This window comes from Cornus florida, unplaced genomic scaffold (assembly GCF_030987335.1).
Source record: "Cornus florida cultivar Cherokee Brave unplaced genomic scaffold, ASM3098733v1 CherokeeBrave_3.0.0_Hap2_Chr06, whole genome shotgun sequence".
Lineage (NCBI taxonomy): Eukaryota > Viridiplantae > Streptophyta > Magnoliopsida > Cornales > Cornaceae > Cornus > Cornus florida.
The window spans coordinates 70,069,365-70,087,665 of NW_026775576.1; the positions used below are offsets into that span (position 1 = coordinate 70,069,365).

At 35.6% G+C, this 18,301-nt stretch overlaps 2 protein-coding genes across 2 annotated transcripts; both read right to left on the bottom strand.

Moving 5' to 3' along the window:
* Nucleotides 1-1,499: 1,499 nt before the first annotated feature.
* Nucleotides 1,500-11,403, bottom strand: LOC132311922 (adenosine kinase 2). The gene is made up of 12 exons (XM_059810076.1): nt 11,074-11,403; nt 6,635-6,688; nt 6,324-6,370; nt 6,159-6,190; nt 5,966-6,067; nt 5,791-5,858; nt 4,497-4,573; nt 4,295-4,392; nt 3,232-3,302; nt 3,080-3,146; nt 2,742-2,925; nt 1,500-1,975 (listed from the first exon to the last, which is right to left on the bottom strand). Exons 1-12 carry the CDS (start codon nt 11,154-11,156, stop codon nt 1,833-1,835), a joined length of 1,026 nt encoding a protein of 341 aa, XP_059666059.1. The 5' UTR covers nt 11,157-11,403; the 3' UTR covers nt 1,500-1,832.
* A 2,584-nt stretch (nt 11,404-13,987) lies between these two features.
* Nucleotides 13,988-18,028, bottom strand: LOC132311923 (phenylalanine ammonia-lyase). Its single transcript, XM_059810078.1, has 2 exons — nt 17,436-18,028; nt 13,988-15,889 (listed from the first exon to the last, which is right to left on the bottom strand). The coding sequence occupies exons 1-2, from the start codon at nt 17,813-17,815 to the stop codon at nt 14,140-14,142; spliced, it is 2,130 nt and encodes a 709-aa protein (XP_059666061.1). The 5' UTR covers nt 17,816-18,028; the 3' UTR covers nt 13,988-14,139.
* Nucleotides 18,029-18,301: the final 273 nt, after the last annotated feature.

Below are 18,301 nucleotides of genomic sequence, written 5' to 3' on the forward strand. Positions count from 1 at the left end.
TTTTTTTTTGGAATACTTTGGTTCTACTTTGCCAAAGACATATCATTATTGCCTGATAAAATATTTTTTAATATATATATATATATATATATATATATATATATATATATATATATATATAATAATTCTAACTAAACAAATCTCACAAGGTTTAACAAAACAAGATTACCATGATCAAAATAAAAATAAAAATAAAATAGTTTAGTAATATTTATAGAATGATTTTACCTAAAAAATATATATATATATATTTATAGAATGAGTAGTTATAAAATTTTCATTTAAAAATATTAACATAGATAACCTTCATTTCTATGCTCCCAAGACTTGCTGATGGAGACTAATATATAATTTTGAATATTTTTCTTGTAAACACCATCTTAAGAAAATGTCTGAGAACAAAGAGACCTTTGTACAATTTTCTTCTTTTTCTTTGTTGAATTCGTATAATGAACAATATACATATCTTTATGTAAATGAAGTAACAATTTGTTACTTGGGGACTGCAATAATAATGAAACATTTTTGTTTCATAAAATGTGTGTTTTTAAAAGTATGGCTAAAATGTTCCGGGAAATATCAAGTTACAAGAGGATACGAGTTAAATTTATTTTTGAACTCTTTTTTTTTTTTTTTTTTTTTTTTTGTCAATAAATAAGTATTTTGGAAATATTTTGGGACGGCAAATTGCAAATTTTTTATGAATTTTGGGACCATAAATTAGGCTTATTTACAAAATAGGGACTTTTGGGGGCCAGTTTTAGAGGGGAGGACTAAACGATGCCGCACTACTTATAAACATATACTACATTTAAATACCTGAGAAGACCACACGAAAGTTTTGAGAACAAATATATCCATTTTGAGCGTAAAGAAATTCATCATTGTCATAGCCAATGACATAAATTATCAGAAGAAAATTATTTTGGAGTTTTTGAAGTTAAAAAAAAAAAAGAAAAAAAAAAAAGAAAAACAAACTTGTCTCAACCCCCACCCCAGGACCGGGACGTTTCAATAAATACCCCCCCTCCCCCCTTTCTGAATTGGGGAGAAATCATATGAGAAATTTTTTTTTTTTTGCGCCCATTGCACTGTGCAACAAGCACATTCGAACCGTTAGTATAATACATGCACAAGCGCGTATGTTGCACGCACAGTAATAAATGATTTGATGTGCCTATTTCACTGTGCAACGCAAAAAAAAAAAAAAAAAAAAAAAAAAAAATTCTCAAATCATACATCTTTTGATTTAAGGCTTGACCATTTGTAAGTTCACAATTTTACCGACACTCTGGAGAGTCATGCAGAGAGAGAGAGAGCAGAGTAATTGCTAGATGTCCATAAAGCAAAAATGTGATCCAACAATCGCATAAAAATAGGTGTCTCCATTTGACATGAGTATTCAAGAAGATGTTCCAAGGATCCCCTTTTAAAGAACATGTCTATTTGTAGAAGACATGACATGTCCATTCAAAGAGATGCTTGCAAGACTACAAAAATAGGGCAACCACTCGATCATTTCCAATTAATTCATAAAAATCATGCCTTCTTTGACTAATAAAAGAGAGTATAGAAAGATTCTATCAAACTTGTTTTTCCTCTTTTCTTCCTTTTTTGCCATACACCAGTTGATACAACATTGTTCCACCATGGACATATCTCCAAAAACTAATTCAACAATCTTTGCCTTTCTCAAAATAGATCATGCCTCTCAAAACTCGAAAAAAAGGTAAAAATGCAGGGAATATTAATCATTATCGGAACCAGCAAGGAAAAATAACTCTGCCATTTATGAGCTGAGGGATAAGGCATAGAGCTGGGGAAGAATAAGCCTAACTGAAATTAGGCTTCTCCGGGTACGTGCAGCCTGACCTCTGGATAATCACATTTGATGCGTAGCAGCCAGCTCGCACGCATTCTTCAATGGGCTTCTCTTTTACCAACTGAGACAAAAATCCCCCAACAAATGCATCCCCTAACATAGAAGTAAAATAAAGAGTCTTTCAACATTTCGTTGGGACAAAATTAAGATAATTATAACTGAAAAAAGATTAACTTATCAAGACGACCCAATGGAGATCCCACTACTTTGTCTATTCTATGGTTATTTCATTAAATAGTAAGAGGCAACTTAGATAGATCATCACCAGACCTTTTTGTTTACTATATCTTGAATAATTCATCAATTTAAAAGATTATTTAATTGTGGATCCTATGAGGCAAGAAACAAAATCCTCCTAGAGTTGCAAGAGAAAATGCATTTATAACAAAACAAAGACAAAAGATGTACGAATTCATTGTTTTTCTTTTTTTCTTTTTTCAAAATATTTAAATAAAATCCAACAATAGGCACTTTAACATGCCCATATTGGATTGGTCTCTCTACCTAACCTTATCATATTAAATACCCAAGAACACTTCCGTTTAAATTAACCATTGAACCAGTACACCTCCAAGTTCAGGAAGGTGTTATCAATTTTGTTTTTTGTGTGCGCGCGTTTGTGCTGGAAGGAGGAACCAATTTAATTCCTAAAATATGAAGATAATTAAAATCTCCTGACTCAACTGTCACGTTAGATTCACAGACTTAAACAAATTAAGTAATCTAAAATAGACACAAACTACTAATCGCTGTTCATCCAATGGCCACCAACTAACAAATAATTCATCATCCATTAATTTTAGTTCCAAGCAACTTCTCAAATAAAGAAAAATATTATAACTTAGAAGAGAGCACATACCTGCTCCATTGGTATCAACTAGCTTCTCTTTTGGTAACAAGATCACAGGGAATACTTTCACCTTCCCATCCTCAGCAACTACAACAGGATCTGCACCTTGAGTAATCACAGTAATCCTCTTGTGTGCTCCTGAAGCTTTGGGCCACTGTGAAATCTTAATGGCAATCTCCTCAACATTATCAGTCTGTCCATTAAGAAAGCCCAACCAATCAGGTATTCGTTTTTTGTACTTTAGTCTCCTCTCTCTTTCTTGACCCATTTTTCTTTAGGGGACTAATAAGGGAGAGGATAGACTAACAGGGGTGCTGCATTTTGACCAACACCAAAGTGATTCTTACCTCCCAGCCATGAACCTTCGAGAAGGTTCTAGCTTCTGTTTCATTCCCAAAAACGAAGTCCATATAGCTGCATCCAGAAAGAATATCAATATTGGACCTTTTTTTACAGGAGTATGGAGAAAGGAAGAGAAAAGGAAAGAGATAACACTTACGGTAGAACTTTCTCCTGCACATCCTTGAAGAATTCACAGATGAATGGAGCAGAAAGGTTCATCATGAAGACCTGCAGATATAAGAAAGCAGAAGCTGATTGGTTTCTGAAACTACAATAAAGAAATGAGGCTACTTATGGTACGCATGAATGGAATGCAAATAGTAATGAAATAATTATGGTCAGGGATGGAATAGCCCAATCACTTTTTAGTTGCAGATAGATAATGATGCAGAAATGGAACGATAATTCCCATTTCAGTGTTTAACTAGACCGGTTTTAAAGTTATAATGGAATAAGTTTTAAATTGATTTTTCCAAAATACTCTTCTTCGTTTAATCAAAATAAATAAATTACTCTTGTTTGTAATAAATCAATTAAATTAACAGAATGACACATTCTTTTTTAAAAAAGAATTGGAATAAATCAATGTTAGGAAATCAAAATATATATAATTAAACGTCTCTTTATATATATATATATATATGTACACTGCCATGTATATACATATATGTAAATATACACATACATTGCCAATTAGCCATGATATATATGTGTATATACACATCCGCGTGTAGAAAGAAACCCAGACTTCATAGGACTGTCAAAGAAATTTATTTCACCAATCAAGGGTTGAGTTGTAATATTGATTATGACTTGAGTAGCCAACCCCGAGTCAGGGGTTTTGACCTCAGCACAGAGAGAGAGAGAGTAGTAGTAATAGTAGTAGTAGTAGTACTAGTAGTAGATGAACTGTGGAGACAGAATAGACATCGTGACTGCCGCTGGTGGTTGGGTGTCCAGAGGCAAGTTACATAAATAAAGCAAGGGTTTTTAGTCATGGGTTATTTTGATTTAATTCTATGCGGGAATGGAATTGGCATTCTTTTAGTTGAGAAGAGGAATGATCATTGCAGCTTTTTGTTGGAATGGTCATTCCAAGGGGATGGGCATTCTAGCTTTAACCAATAAAAAAGAATCAAAAGGTGGAATGGCCATTCCATTCCATTCCTACACATCAAAACGCAGCATGAATGGAAAGAATTAAATCACATCAGCATTACCTTGTTCTTTGCAGCAGCATGTTCAGCTACCAACTGTATGGACTCCGGAGACACGGTGAGGAAAAACCCAGCAATGTAGAAATATTTTGCCTTTTCAACTATACAAATAGGTTTTTATATGAGATAGGAAGTTTTTTTTGAAGATATAGGCAAAAACTGAACAAAGACCGGGCACCGTAAAAAGAAAGGGAAGATACTCTACCAAGTGCCCAATTTTCTGGCCTCTTCAAATGTTCTGATTTGTAGCAATTTGCAGCTGACAGGTTGGCTATGAGTGACCTGCATAAACATTCATTGCAAATCTTTAAGACCACCAAACTTTGATAAATTACATAATCAGTTGAAGAAATTGACAATAATAACATGCAGCTGGTTTTTCTCTTCTTGTCCTACTATAACATATTGACATTTAAGGTGAGATTCTTGTGTCAGAAACTTGGAAGCAGAATATGGACCAATGACGCCAGTCAAACAGGGTAAAAAATACAAATTGAAGGATGGATAAAATGGAGAAATACTGGACAATCCTTTTTTATAGGAAATGTTGACGTTGACATGTTAACGTTAACAGGAAATATAATGGACAACCTAAAACTGAATGTGCACAAAAGGGAACATTGTTGCAAGCTCTTGTTAGATTGTCTGCTAAAGTCTGAACACTAGAAAAAATTTAAGAAAATGAACAAGAGAAACTAAATAGCACACAATTTCCAAAGAAAAAAATAAACTAAATAGCACACAACAGCCAATTTAACTTTTTCAAGAACTTGCAGCAGCCAGTTATGGGTATAAAGTATAGATACCACACCGATTACAAAATAAACTGGAAAAAGATGAGCAAAATAGATTTGTACTGGGCGTAAGCATATCAAGGAAGAATGATAATTCTCGAACTGTTTCATGCCCTTATAAAAGGTGGATAGACAATTTGTTATGTATATTTGTAAAGGAAAAATAACTGGATTATGTACCAAAATATCTAATACCATGCATAATATGGTGAGAAGCCGCATTCTAGAATGGGAATGGCCCATGATGGACAACTAAGATGAAACTCGTGAGCATTTCAACTACATCTAATCTTTTGATGCCAAACATTTTGGTGAAAATTTTGTGATTATCAAACAGCTGGATAGATCGATGAGCAAATCTTATAAATCTTGTAATCAACATCTCATCGGTGAAGACTACCCAGTTTAGAGACCATCTTTTTATTTTAGGGCAATCTTTCAAATTAGAAACATGTAAACAGCAATAAACAGTGGCATGAAAAGAATCCTATAAGTTCTTACAAAAAACAGAGAGCAAAAACAAAAAAACAAAAAAGAAATTCTCTGTCAAAATGTTAAACACCATTCAAATGGTAACCACCAACAATGTTCTAAAACAGAGATGACAGTTTTTATGAACCATGAAGCGATTTGTGGCCTTATGGGTTAGCAACCAGACTATTTGAGAACGCAAAAGTTTCCAGACAGACATGATGTGGAACTGACCTCTCACCGCCTACAACACAAACAGCGCAGGTACCTGTTGGTGCAGTCTCATCCTCATAATAGTGAACCTGCATATATATATATATCGCCATTAGAACTTCCAAAACAGCTAATCAGCTGCAGTAAGCAAGAAAATTGGGAAAATGACAAGGAGCATTACAAAAAAGAAACTTACATTAACACCAGCAAGTTTTGAGTTCTTCTTCATCTCCTCCCCAAACTTGTCCTTTCCAATGCAACCGATATAACTAGTTGCTCCAGGAAATTGCAGCATCCACTGTAGTGCACACAAGGAAGATAATACTAATGTTTTTGGTATTAAGATTATAGCTAAAGCCCCAAGTGTGTACTGTATATTGGAAACATACCTGGGCAACTCTGATTGAATTTTGAGTAGCACCTACAGATACCAAAACAAGATGAAACTCATCAGCTAGCATGTGGCTATTGAGATATCAAAGAACAACAACATTATGCAGCAAACTGGTACAGAATCATCATCAAAGATCCAATTGGAGATATTTTAATGTTACCTCCAGCAATATACTCCACATTGGAATTGGCAGCCAATTCATCATACCTGAAAAAAGACACCCATTATAAATTGATACAACATAAAAGAAATTCAGCTAGTAGCAACAAAAAACTGTGGACCAAGATCTTAAGGATCATAATACATCTCGAGTGAAGTTCGCAAAGAGACTGCATTTAATTCAATAATGTCAGTTCTCCATTGAAGAGATGAGGTGATTCTATCATCTAATAATTAAGTCAAGAGAATCTTATAAACCAATGAAGGAATATAAAAGATCATTAAATGCGAAGGGTAAAAATAAAAGCTTACATGGGGAGGTGTTTGTCCTCTGCAAGAATAGCATTATTCAACTTGATGTCATATCTGTTACCAACCAAATTTAGGTCTGAGAGTAATGAAATTCAACCACAGAAAATAAAATAAAATACATAAGAAGGTTGATAGCTTATACAGTACAAAAATAGTAAAGAGACTAACATATTTGACATCATTAAATAACAAACAAGGGTAGTACACAATCTTTAAGTTGTAATTGAACTTCGGGTAATTGCATATTTGCATTCAAGCTTGACAATGAAGGTCAAGTGGTCAACTAACAATTTTTTTAATGACAAGGACAAAGATTGAATAGTGCAAGGCAGCAAGGAAAAGGATGTAATTTCTCATCAAATATCAATAAATAAATAAATAAAGTAAACAACAAAAACCCAGCTCTTTTTATATAACAAAGACAGCCTGGGAATAGATAAAAGCTGAATAAAAAAGCAATGACATACTAAAAGCCGCATGCATCATCAGAACACAATATACAGCTTTCACACATTCAGGTTTCCTGCTTTACAAATCTTCTTTGCTGTATATTTTGTGCTTCTTATTCTATGGGCTATACTTCTTTAATTAAAAAAAAAAAATTGTTAATAAAATACATTCCATTGAGTTTGTAAATTCTTTTTTGCTAACAAAGTGCATCCAAATAGGCTCTTTACTAACCAAGAGCCAAAAGGCTGACAGAACACATACGAAGTCAACAAAAGCACAGGTAATGATGAATAAAGTTGAAATAACAAATACAATGGTTAGGCAGTTCCAATTATGTTAGGACTGTGAGGGGCTTATCAGCAAAATAAATCTATGCTTCTTCGGCAGATAGAGATAGTGTGTGTGTATATATAATAGATATGATTAATAACCTAACACCTCAAACAATATTTACTGTATGAAAAGAGTTTTGAAAGGAAAAGATTTGGACATGTACATGCACGTGTATGCATATACATACATAAATACATATTTGTAGAAAGCAGATCAATAATAAACCAAAGTATCTCTGCTTGAAAACAGATCCACAGTTGTTAATTCCAATAGGTACAAAAACAAATAAAAGTATTTATGCTTTTGGTTGCAGAGAAAATGAAGAAGAGCAAATTAAATTTATGTTCTTTCGTTACAAGAGACTCAGTACACAAAAGCCTATACTTAACTGAGGTTGATGAGAATACCAAAATGCAATTTGTAGTTAAATTCAGGTTGCCTTGGGTATTTGTGGGTCTCTTTGGTTAAGATTAAGCTTGATAAGGAGAACTGTACTGTGCTAATTGATCATATCACTGTCAAAATATGAATGAACTAATAGATTATCTTTTGCAGTTAGGATGCAACTAATTAAAGCAGTCTTGTTTAGTGTCCAAATATATTCAAATTATGTCTTTATTTTAACAATGAAGATTATTGAAGATTGAAGGCATATTTTGAGAGTTTATGTTGACAAAAGTGGGTCTAAAGAAGATGACCAAAGCATTTCTTTCAGTGTGCAACCTTTTGAAGAGGATAGAGGGTGGTAATTTGTGGGCTAAAGGAATGGAATCAACCAATCGTGTCATGTACGAGTGATTGCTATGAAGAAATCTTCAATTTGAGTTAATTGAAGCTATAAGAAATGGATCAAAATCCTAGTTGAGAAATTCAAATTCTAAATCACTGTTCGTGGTCATGCTTAACAAGATAAACCTTGCCTACTTATTAACATAATTTGGATGTCAATTTGCTTTAGTTTGACAATGGGAATTCCTATGGTCCTCTGATTCATCGATATGGTAAGAGGATAGTGTATGATGCTAGAATTGAGTGACTATTCCAGGGTGAGCAATGTTATTCGTGATAATTGCTGGAACTAGCCACCTGCTGAACTCAATAGAACTGAGTGAGTTAATAGAAATCCCCTGTTCATCCTTTTCTCATATAGATATAATGGAAGGCATTTGAGGATCCCTTCAGCTTCTGAAACCTTTTCAGTTGGTAGTGCCTGGTGTCATCTTTGTAACAAAATTCCTACAATTCCATGGGGAGAATTACTCAGGGTATCAAAGGCTATTCCATGCTGTTCTTTCGTAGTATAACTTGCCAACAGAAAAATTCCTTTCAACTTAAGATAGGTAGCTAAAGAAAGGGTATTCTCACTAGAGCTGTTTATGTGTTCTGTTGAAGGCACGTTGATCTCACAATCATCATCTTTTCTGTGATCTTACCAAGTATTTATGGAAAATGAATTATGCTTACTGCAATGTAGCTTAACATCCTGGTACATGGATCAAATAGTATTGTGTCCTTCAAGGTAAATTATTTTACAAAATGGTTCTTAAGGTATATGATACTTGACGTCAATGTAATAGAAGTATATTTTTAAATGATTACAAGGACAAAAACATCTTTTTGCTTGTAATTGGTAGAGACATCAGAGGAATATTTGCAGGTCTCGAGGGTGTTAAACACACTACTCTAGCTCAGGATTTGACTGTTAATCAGAATTTCAGACTACAACTGAGGTAAGGAGTGGAAGCTACTGATGACAAATATTTCCCAGCAACTTTTTGCTATAGGATATTGCTATAGTGTATTGCCAACATGCATTTTTTTCTTTTTGTTTGGTTGGCTGGTGTAGGAGTTAAGGGGGGATTACCTCCTCGGATTAGCTCCATCCTAATAAAGCTTCTGAAATATGTCCACATTTTTCATTTCAACACATTTTCTCATTAAAATAAATAAACATAGAAAAAGGAAAAATAACAAAAAGCTCAATTCAACTGTGACTGAAAAATACAAGTACTGCGCTTGACTGAGGTGAATTTTTGTTGTTTCAGGATAAAAAATACAACATAAATGATAAAAGATTTTAGTATTTGGGTGCATTTGATTTGTCAGCAACTACTGGAATTTGTAATTCCTGAAAAATATATTTTCGAAGAAGTAATCTTTACAGAAATAACACCAAGAAGTAATTCATATTGTTATTTTCAACATTTTGTTCTTTGTTAAACCAAATATATAAAAGCATCCCCAGCTGCGGTAGGAAGCAAGGACTTCTCGAACCATAATATATGTCAGAAGAACACATACTAGATATATCATGAACATATGCATAATGGAAAAATAAAATCAATAAGACTTGGACAATAGATTGACACTTGTTAACAAGTGGCTGACAAACTTTAAACATTATTCTATGATTTTCTTCTATTATAGAATAAACTATAATTGTAACCAACAACAAAATTGAAGGTTCATATAAAATTTATTAAACATACAGATCACATTAAAAAATAAAGTATGATATTGGAGTTGGAGGGCTTTATTAAAATGGTGGAGAAGGAAGAAGTTATCAAATTATGTTTACATATACATACAGGTTCTGTTCATGTAAACCCACCCATAATGTCTACATAAAATACATGACTATTGAAAATTCCATACAATCTTAAACACAAAAATACAGTTATTTGAAGCTGCTTCATTTCTGATTTCATGTCCTGTATTTCTTTTATATAAAGGTAATCATTTCTTATTTCATGTCCTGAATTTTTTATTTGGTTTTAACCAAAAATGGGTAGCTATTTTGCTTGAATACCAAAAGATTATGTTACAACAAACACAACGAACCCAAGAAACAACAAAGAAACATGACAGAAAGTAAACACACCACACACAAAGAACACAAAGATTTAGCGTGTTTGGCAAAGCCTACGTCCAGGGTGAAGATCTGACAAAGAATTCATTATGCAAAAATCTGGAGATTACAAGTTTTAGCCCCCAAACCCTGGCTCTCGCTCTCACTCTTTTTTCTGCCACTTTCAATGTCTCTCAATAATTCCCACTCCAAACCCTATATCGGATTACAAGAAAATACTAAATAAGGTCCACGACCTACAAGCAAAAAAGGGTCACACAAAGCTCAATCAACGGGTTGTGCATTGTGACCCGGAACCAAATTCAGGCCACAACATCATAGATTACAATTTTTTGTAAGCTCAACCAAATGTATTACTTATCATTTTGGAAATGTGCTAATTTTAGTATTCAATATTCATCATTCGTGTTCCCAAAAAACAAAAGGCAAATAAATGGATAAACAAACAAACATTTTTGTAAACAACAACAACAAATTCTGAAAAAATAAAGAAAAAAGAGAGGATCATATTAGCTGCAGATCTGTTTTTGCCACCAAAAGAATGTAATCAAACAATGAAAGCGCACATATCCAAATCAGCATGCCATTTGCAACCAAATAGAATACGAGTAATGGGATTATATAGTACAAAGAACTAACAAAAAAAACAATTATATAAACCGCGATCACGAATCAAATGAACATATATACACATATGTGTGTGAAACTGTGAGAATATATATATATATACACATATACGTGCATATATATATAAGTAGAAAGAGATTAATTGGGAGATGAAACGTACTTGTTGAGGAAATTTTCGTCCACAACTGCTGAAATGTCCAACAGGGGGTTTCCCATCCCCAAGAGTATTCCTTCGTACTCCATTATTCAGATAGAGAGTGTGTGTGTTCTGTTAGAGAGAGAAACAATCTTTGAGAGCTTGTTCAAAAATTTAGATCTGAGCTCTCCCAATATGATTTGTGCTTATGTGTATGTGTATATATAGTTATTATATTTGTATATGCGCGCGATATAATCGTCTGTGTCAGTAATCTGTCGGTGCCTCACCAACCCCCCACTCTTGCTTGGTTATGTGGCTAATCATGATTTTTCTCTTTTGGTAGGAATGATTAGTGGGACTCTACTAACTTATGCAATATGTTCCACCATTAAATTAATGTATTGGTGGGGGTGGGTAAGCAAAAGAAATTTAATGAACTAATAAAAAATAAAAATTGTTCAAGATTTTTGAAAGAAAAAATGCTATCAGAATAGAAAATATGCAATGACTCATGAAATGATAAATTGTTTTGGTAGAATTATAAAAAAATAATAATAATAATAATAAAATTTAACTCTTTTGACTCTTTTTTTTGAGATTCTGAATTTTTACTTTTATTAAATTTTATGAATCCATTATATTTATTTTTTTATTTGATTCATTCATCTTAATACTAGAATTAAATAAACTTTTAGACTGTAGCAACAAAAACACAGAGAAATCAAAACAATTATTTGTGGATGTGTATAAAATGTAAACTGTAAAGTTGTTGATAACTTTGCTTTGTTCTTAATTAATTGAAGATTTTTTTTTTATTACAGTATTTTTTTTGGAAAGGTTAAATTTATGATATTGTGAATTATATATAAATATCCTATTGTGTCGGTGTCCTATTTTTAAAAAAATTGTTTTGTTGTGCACCTGTTCCTATCGTGCTTCATAGGTGGTTTGACATATACTCAACAATGACATAAATGAACTCAAGAGACTAAATGCAAAGTACCAAGTGACTTGACCAGTCAATTCTAGTATTTGGAATAACAAATCTTCTGTGTCCCTTAAACAATTTGTCATTTATTTCCTTTCAAATTTAGATCACACATTCCAGCCGGACCTGATCTCCATAGAATACTTTTCAAAGTTGATGAGTGAAAAAGGCATTTCTTACACATATATTACTAATTTGTGGAACTTTTGTCCCACAAATTAAAATAAAAAAGGGGTAGAGTGTAATAAATCCCCCTCACTTATACCCTAATAGGCAAAAAACTTCCCTGAATTTCTAAAGTAGCATAAAACCCCCCTACACTTACTTGTTTGGTTGCAACTTACCCATTCCGGTGCCTTTACCCTATGAATTGTTGGTTTGACACACATTTTGAATGTATATGACCATAGTGCCTTTATGAATATGAAAAGACAACAATACCCATTTTGTTACCATCAATCCAAACACTTATAACTTATTGTTACAAGGGGAAACTTGTCCCACATCGGATCCGGATAGGAAGTGACATGGGTATAAATGGGTAGGTATGCAGCACTACCTAATAGTTCGAGCTTTTAGGTAAATGGGCAAGCGCCCACCCGTTACACTTGATATCAGAGTCAGACCCAATCCTTGATCCGGTGTCACGCCAAGCACCCGGCTTAGAAGGCGTCCGGGTAAGCCACCCCGAGTAGGTAGGGTGGCCCGACCGCAATGTGGGCATTGCGAGGTCGGGTGGGAGAGAATGTTACAAGGGGAAACTGGAAGTGACATGGGTATAAATGGGTGGGTATGCAGCACTACCAAATAGTTCGAGTTTTTGGGTAAATGGGTAAGCGCCCACCCGTTACATTTAACCCAATCTCCATCACATGGGCAGAGCAGAAAAAAAAAAAAAAAAAAAAAATCTCCATCACTCTATCTCATTCACACATACTTCATGCCAACATTTTTTTTTTCCCTTTTCTGAATGATAATGGAATGTGAAATTAGAAGGAATCAAAAAATGGGTTTCAGATAATTTGCTTCTCCCCCCTCACACACAGAAAACGATTTTGTTATAAGAAAACAGAACAAAAATGTTAGGCTCGGGTGAATATAGGAACCGATTTGTCAATTTCAGAGTTGGGTTTTGAGAGGATTGTGGTGGGAATGATGGGCACAAGGGGAACACCCACTTCGTTAGTTCTCATTAAGAGAATGAGTTGTGGTGAGATTGGGCACCCAGTAAGAGATGAATGAACCACCATACCCAACTGAACAAGACCGATGCCTCTCCTCCTTCGGTGCTGCCGTCGGTGTACCTTTTCTTGCTCAATACGATCATGAGGACGAATTGCTCCGGCGTATTTTCAAAAACCCTCTTTAATTGATGGTTAGGGTTTCTGATTTGGGACCATGGACTGAGAATTGTTCTTCAAAATGAAGGATTGCAGAGTAGTAGAGAGAAAGAAGTTTAATTCTCTGTATCAGTGGGAGGCCCAGAGAATTAACCTCCGACAGAACAGAGGCGTAAAATGCCGGCAACCCAGAAGAATAAGATGATGTGATTGTAGAGGCTGATTCGTACCAAGGGAGTATGGATTTGAGGAGGTTCTATAGAAAATGATGATGGTTTCTCATAGATGTTACCTCTTTGTGGTTCTTTTTCTTCCGCCATGGACGTCGTTTCTTGAGTTCTCTCTTTGGTCTCTTCTTTCTCTCTCTATACATTTCTCTCTCTCTATCTCTATTTTATTAGCTGCGTTTGTGGTTTGATGAGGGGTAAAATGGACTTTTCTAATTTCCGGTGAAAAGAGATGACCGGAATAACCTTCTCTGTCCTAAGACTACACCAAGACCATAGTTGAGGGGGGTTATTTGTAGTTGAGGGGGGTTATTTGTAGTTAAGGTATAGTTGGAGGGGGTTTATTGCACTTTACCCATAAAAATATCATAAAGATCATAGAAAGAGAAGTATACAAATATCATAAACACTTTGAAATCAAATTTCAGGTACATACACTGCAAATAACAGAGCAAAAAATTACAAATAAAGAAAAAGAAAAAAAGAAACAATAATGGTAAAGTTCGCAGAGTATATATGGTTATTATATATTCTAACATATAGGTAGAGGAGCTCCATTCCATTCCTTCAAACACTCCAGCATTGGATCAATCAACTCCCCTGCACACATGGCCGAGAACACCTTGTCGAACTCCTCTCCCGGTGACCGGATTTTCTCACCGGTTAGGAGACTACTCCCCAATGCCTCCCTCACAAACTTGTACAATGGGTATGACCTGCATTCCTTGATCCTGTTCGGAATGCTTGGCCTGCCACTTTCGACGTCACGTCTTGCACTTTCGACTTCTTTAGGCAAAAGGGCTTTTACTTCGTCCTCAAAAGCTCCAATCTTTTGGAACACTGAAGTGCTAGAGTTCTTCTCTCCGTCGCCATTGATCAACGCGTGCTCGACCAGGACTTGCCTCAGCTTCTGCATCAATGGGTAAGTGCCACTGCAGGGGTCATCAATGTAGGCAAAACAGTGTTCTCTGTCCACCACTTTGAGCAAGTCCTTCTCGCAGAACCTAGAGGGGTGAAGCTCACCATTGCAGCCCATGGTTAGAACCCTCTTCGCCACTTGGCTAACTGTGTTTTTCACTGTGTTTTTCAAGTTCTCCTCCAAGTGCCTCAAGTCAATGGCTTGGCAGAGAGCAACCAAGTAAGTGGAAGACATGAGCTTCAATATGTCAACAGCTTCAGCTGTTTTCCTTGAAGAGATCAATCCCAATGAGTTCACATCTTGGTTATGCTGCTCAGCACTTTGGACATGGTTGGTTACCGGATTAGCAAGAAATTGGAGTTCGGAACAGTAAGAGGCCATTGCAATTTCAGCACCTTTGAACCCGTAATCCAAGCTCGGATTACGACCACCGGAGAGGTTTGAGGGGAGACCATTGTTGTAATAGTCATTTACTAGCTCGGAAAATTGGGCAAACATGAGTTTCCCTATTGATGCAATGGCCAGACGAGTGTTGTCCATTGAGACACCAATTGGGGTGCCTTGGAAATTGCCTCCATGTAGGGCCTTGTTCCTCGAAACGTCGATCAAAGGGTTGTCATTCACTGAATTTATCTCTCGTTCGATGGATTTGGTGGATGCTCGGATCACCTCGATCTGTGGGCCGAGCCATTGGGGCGATGTTCGGAGGGCGTACCGGTCTTGTTTAGGCTTTTGGAGAGGGTCCATTTCATGTACCTTTTGAGCTTCTTTGACATAGGAGCTTCCATCTAAAATGTGTTCCATTATGGCTGCAGCCTCAATTTGGCCAGGGTGGTGCTTCAACTTGTGGGTCAAATGGTCCGTAAATTCGGGCTTTCCTTGCATTACTTCGGCAAAGAGAGCCGATAGAACCTCCGACAAGACCGCGAGGATGTTAGTCTCAAAGAGGACCATGGAAGCCAACCCAGAACCAACAGCAGTGCCATTGACTAGCGCAAGCCCTTCTTTGGGCTGCAAGTCAAAGAATCCAGTTTTGATTCCCGCAAGCCCAAACGCCTCGGCAGCATTGAGTGACTCTCCATTGGGCCCAACGGCTTTTGAATTGGGCCGGCCCAATAGAAGCCCAGCAATGTAGGACAGTGGGACCAGATCACCCGAGGCACTGATCGTGCCACGGAGGGGCAAGCATGGTGTGATGTTGTGGTTAAGCAACTTGGTTATGGCTTCCAAGATCTCAAACCTAATCCCTGAATATCCTTGAAGGAGGGTGTTGATCCTCACCAGCATTGAGGCCCTAGTTGCAGAGTGAGGTAGGATATGGGAAGATTCCGTCCTGTTACCGAATATCCCGGCATTCAAGAATCTGGTGTCACCAAAATTTCATTAAAATGGTTAGCAACATTACTTTGGACAAGAACAAAGTTGATATAATTCAATGAGAATATTATTTTTTATTTTTGGCCTGCGTGTATCCACGATAGTAGTGTCGGGCCTCACGAGAACACTCCATAATTTGACATCCAACCTCTTATTGAATTTATGGGGGGTGTTAAATGTCGTCATTTCAATTTGGATTTCACTCTCAGAGAATCCTGGGTATGTGGACCGAAAAAAAATGGTTGGGCATCTTCGGCCATAAGCTGGATACATTAACTTTTTTTGCCAAAAACAGCGGCTATCATTTATCATAATAGTGATAGAAATTAGAAAAAAGACAAAGTGATGGGGTCCACAAATAAATTCAGTTTTTTCATTGTACAAGTGGGCACGTGCCTTACAGGTGATGCTATGCTAGGAGACAAAATTTCTAATTAGGAATACAATTAAATTATAGAAAATTAAGAAATAAGAGGCAATTTCCAATTATTATTATTTTTTTTTTTTATCATTTCTATTACCAAGAAAGCTTAAGCATTTTAATAATCATGATTAGCACAAGGAGTTAGTAAAGTATCACATTCTCTCTTTTTTTATCTCATTAAAATTCAATCACTAGTCTTAAATAAATAGTAATTGCTTGATTATTAATTCGGGGGAAAAAAAAGTTACTTGATTATTCAAGCTTTATTTAAAATTTGTTTATTATCTTATTGTTACAGTTTCATATTTTTGGTATTATTTTTTTATTTTTATTTTTTTACTGTTTTGGTATTATTAATCTGGAGTCTGGACATCACCTGAACTTTGTGTCAGTAAAAAAAAACAATTAAGCAGAGATTTGTTGGATCTAAGGATCCATAACTGGACACGTGACTGGGCTTAAACACGTGCAATTGATACCTCTGTGAATTTTAATTCTTATTGTCCAAAAAAATTCTAATTACTCAGCAATAATAATTTTACAGATGTATTATTCCTTTTTTTATTATTATTTACTTGCATGTCACTTTATTTTCAATAAAGAAAATTACAAAATTACACCTTAAAAGTGAACGGCATGAATATTTTCTTGAAATAATTATGTCATTTTATTTTCTGAAAACCAATTGGATGAAAAGTGTAAAAAGCTGGGATGTCAATGATTATCAAACAACATAGTACAGTAATAAAAAACAAGACAGTGAGACACCCGCTTGAGCTATACATATACCTCCTCCTTTCACAAGAAGTGTCACTTTAAAAAAATCGTGACTTTGATAAATTAGATTAAACTGACACAATTCTCGAAACATAACATTATTTTTGAGACAAAAGATAATATATATATATATATATGTACACACTAGTGACAATACACACATACATATATATTAACCTCCATCTATTTTTATAAAATCAAATCTCTCAAGCTTAATTAATTTTAATGGTATAATTAATCTTGTCACCCGAAAATAATACTGTGAGTATGTGTTTACTTGAATTTTCAAAAATAAAAAATAATAAATAAATAAATAAAATTATTAATTTACCTAATAAGCTCCCTCTGCAGTGCTGCACCCTCTTTGGTCCTCCTATGTGAAGTTGCACCAAAACCAGTGGTAACACCATAACTATCAATCCCATTCTTCATGCTATCCATCACCCAGTCACTGCTGGCCTTCACGCCGGCCCTGGCAGTCTCCGACAGCTCCACCTTCACCTCCGTGTCACGGGTGGCTATCGCGGCCACCTGTGATATGGTCAAGGTCTCCCCGCCTAGCAAGACCACCGGCTTCCGATACTCGGCCACCATGCGCTTCACCTCATCCAGGTGGCTTCCCTGTAGCCCCTCCGCGGCCGCAACCCAACCCAATGGGTCATGGACACACGAGGTCTTGACCGAGGCATGACCATTATTACAAAGTTCCATTATAGAAAATGCAAGAAAATAAAGAATGACAAAAATTAATGTCTCAAACGGCTAAGAAATATATGTGGGCTATGATATGTTTTTGAAGCTTAGTGCTAGAATATATAGTGTATGTATCTGTGTATATATAGGATGAGAGAGAGAGAGTGGAGGAGAGAGAAAGAGGTAGAAAATTACAGGCGTTTGAGCTGAAATTTTCTGAGGCTTTGGATTGATTTCTGGTGGTTTAAGTAGAGAGTTATTGTCATCGAGTGTAGGTGGGAAGGGCAATGTGTTAGTTGAAATGTGACGGTGGCCGTTGGATTGTAGATGATTTGACGGATGAGATAATGACACGTGGCGGTGTGGTTGTTGTGGTGTGTGTAAGTGTGTGCAGATGTGGGTCCAAAAACGCGGGTTTTTACTGGTCAAAAAATCAAAATATGGAGGTTGGTGAATAACGGAAGCACAACGTCATCATCCATGTTTCCAGCCAGGTCCGTACAG

Coding starts and splice junctions, on each gene's coding strand:
- LOC132311922 (XM_059810076.1), bottom strand. CDS start 11,156: ATGGAGTACGAAGGAATACTCTTGGGGATGGGAAACCCCCTGTTGGAC. Junction 5,859..5,965: donor CAAAACTTGCTGGTGTTAAT/GTAAGTTTCTTT, acceptor ATATATATGCAG/GTTCACTATTATGAGGATGA. Junction 4,574..5,790: donor TGTGTTGTAGGCGGTGAGAG/GTCAGTTCCACA, acceptor ATGTTTATGCAG/GTCACTCATAGCCAACCTGT.
- LOC132311923 (XM_059810078.1), bottom strand. CDS start 17,815: ATGGAACTTTGTAATAATGGTCATGCCTCGGTCAAGACCTCGTGTGTC. Junction 15,890..17,435: donor CTGCAGAGGGAGCTTATTAG/GTAAATTAATAA, acceptor TGGTGACACCAG/ATTCTTGAATGCCGGGATAT.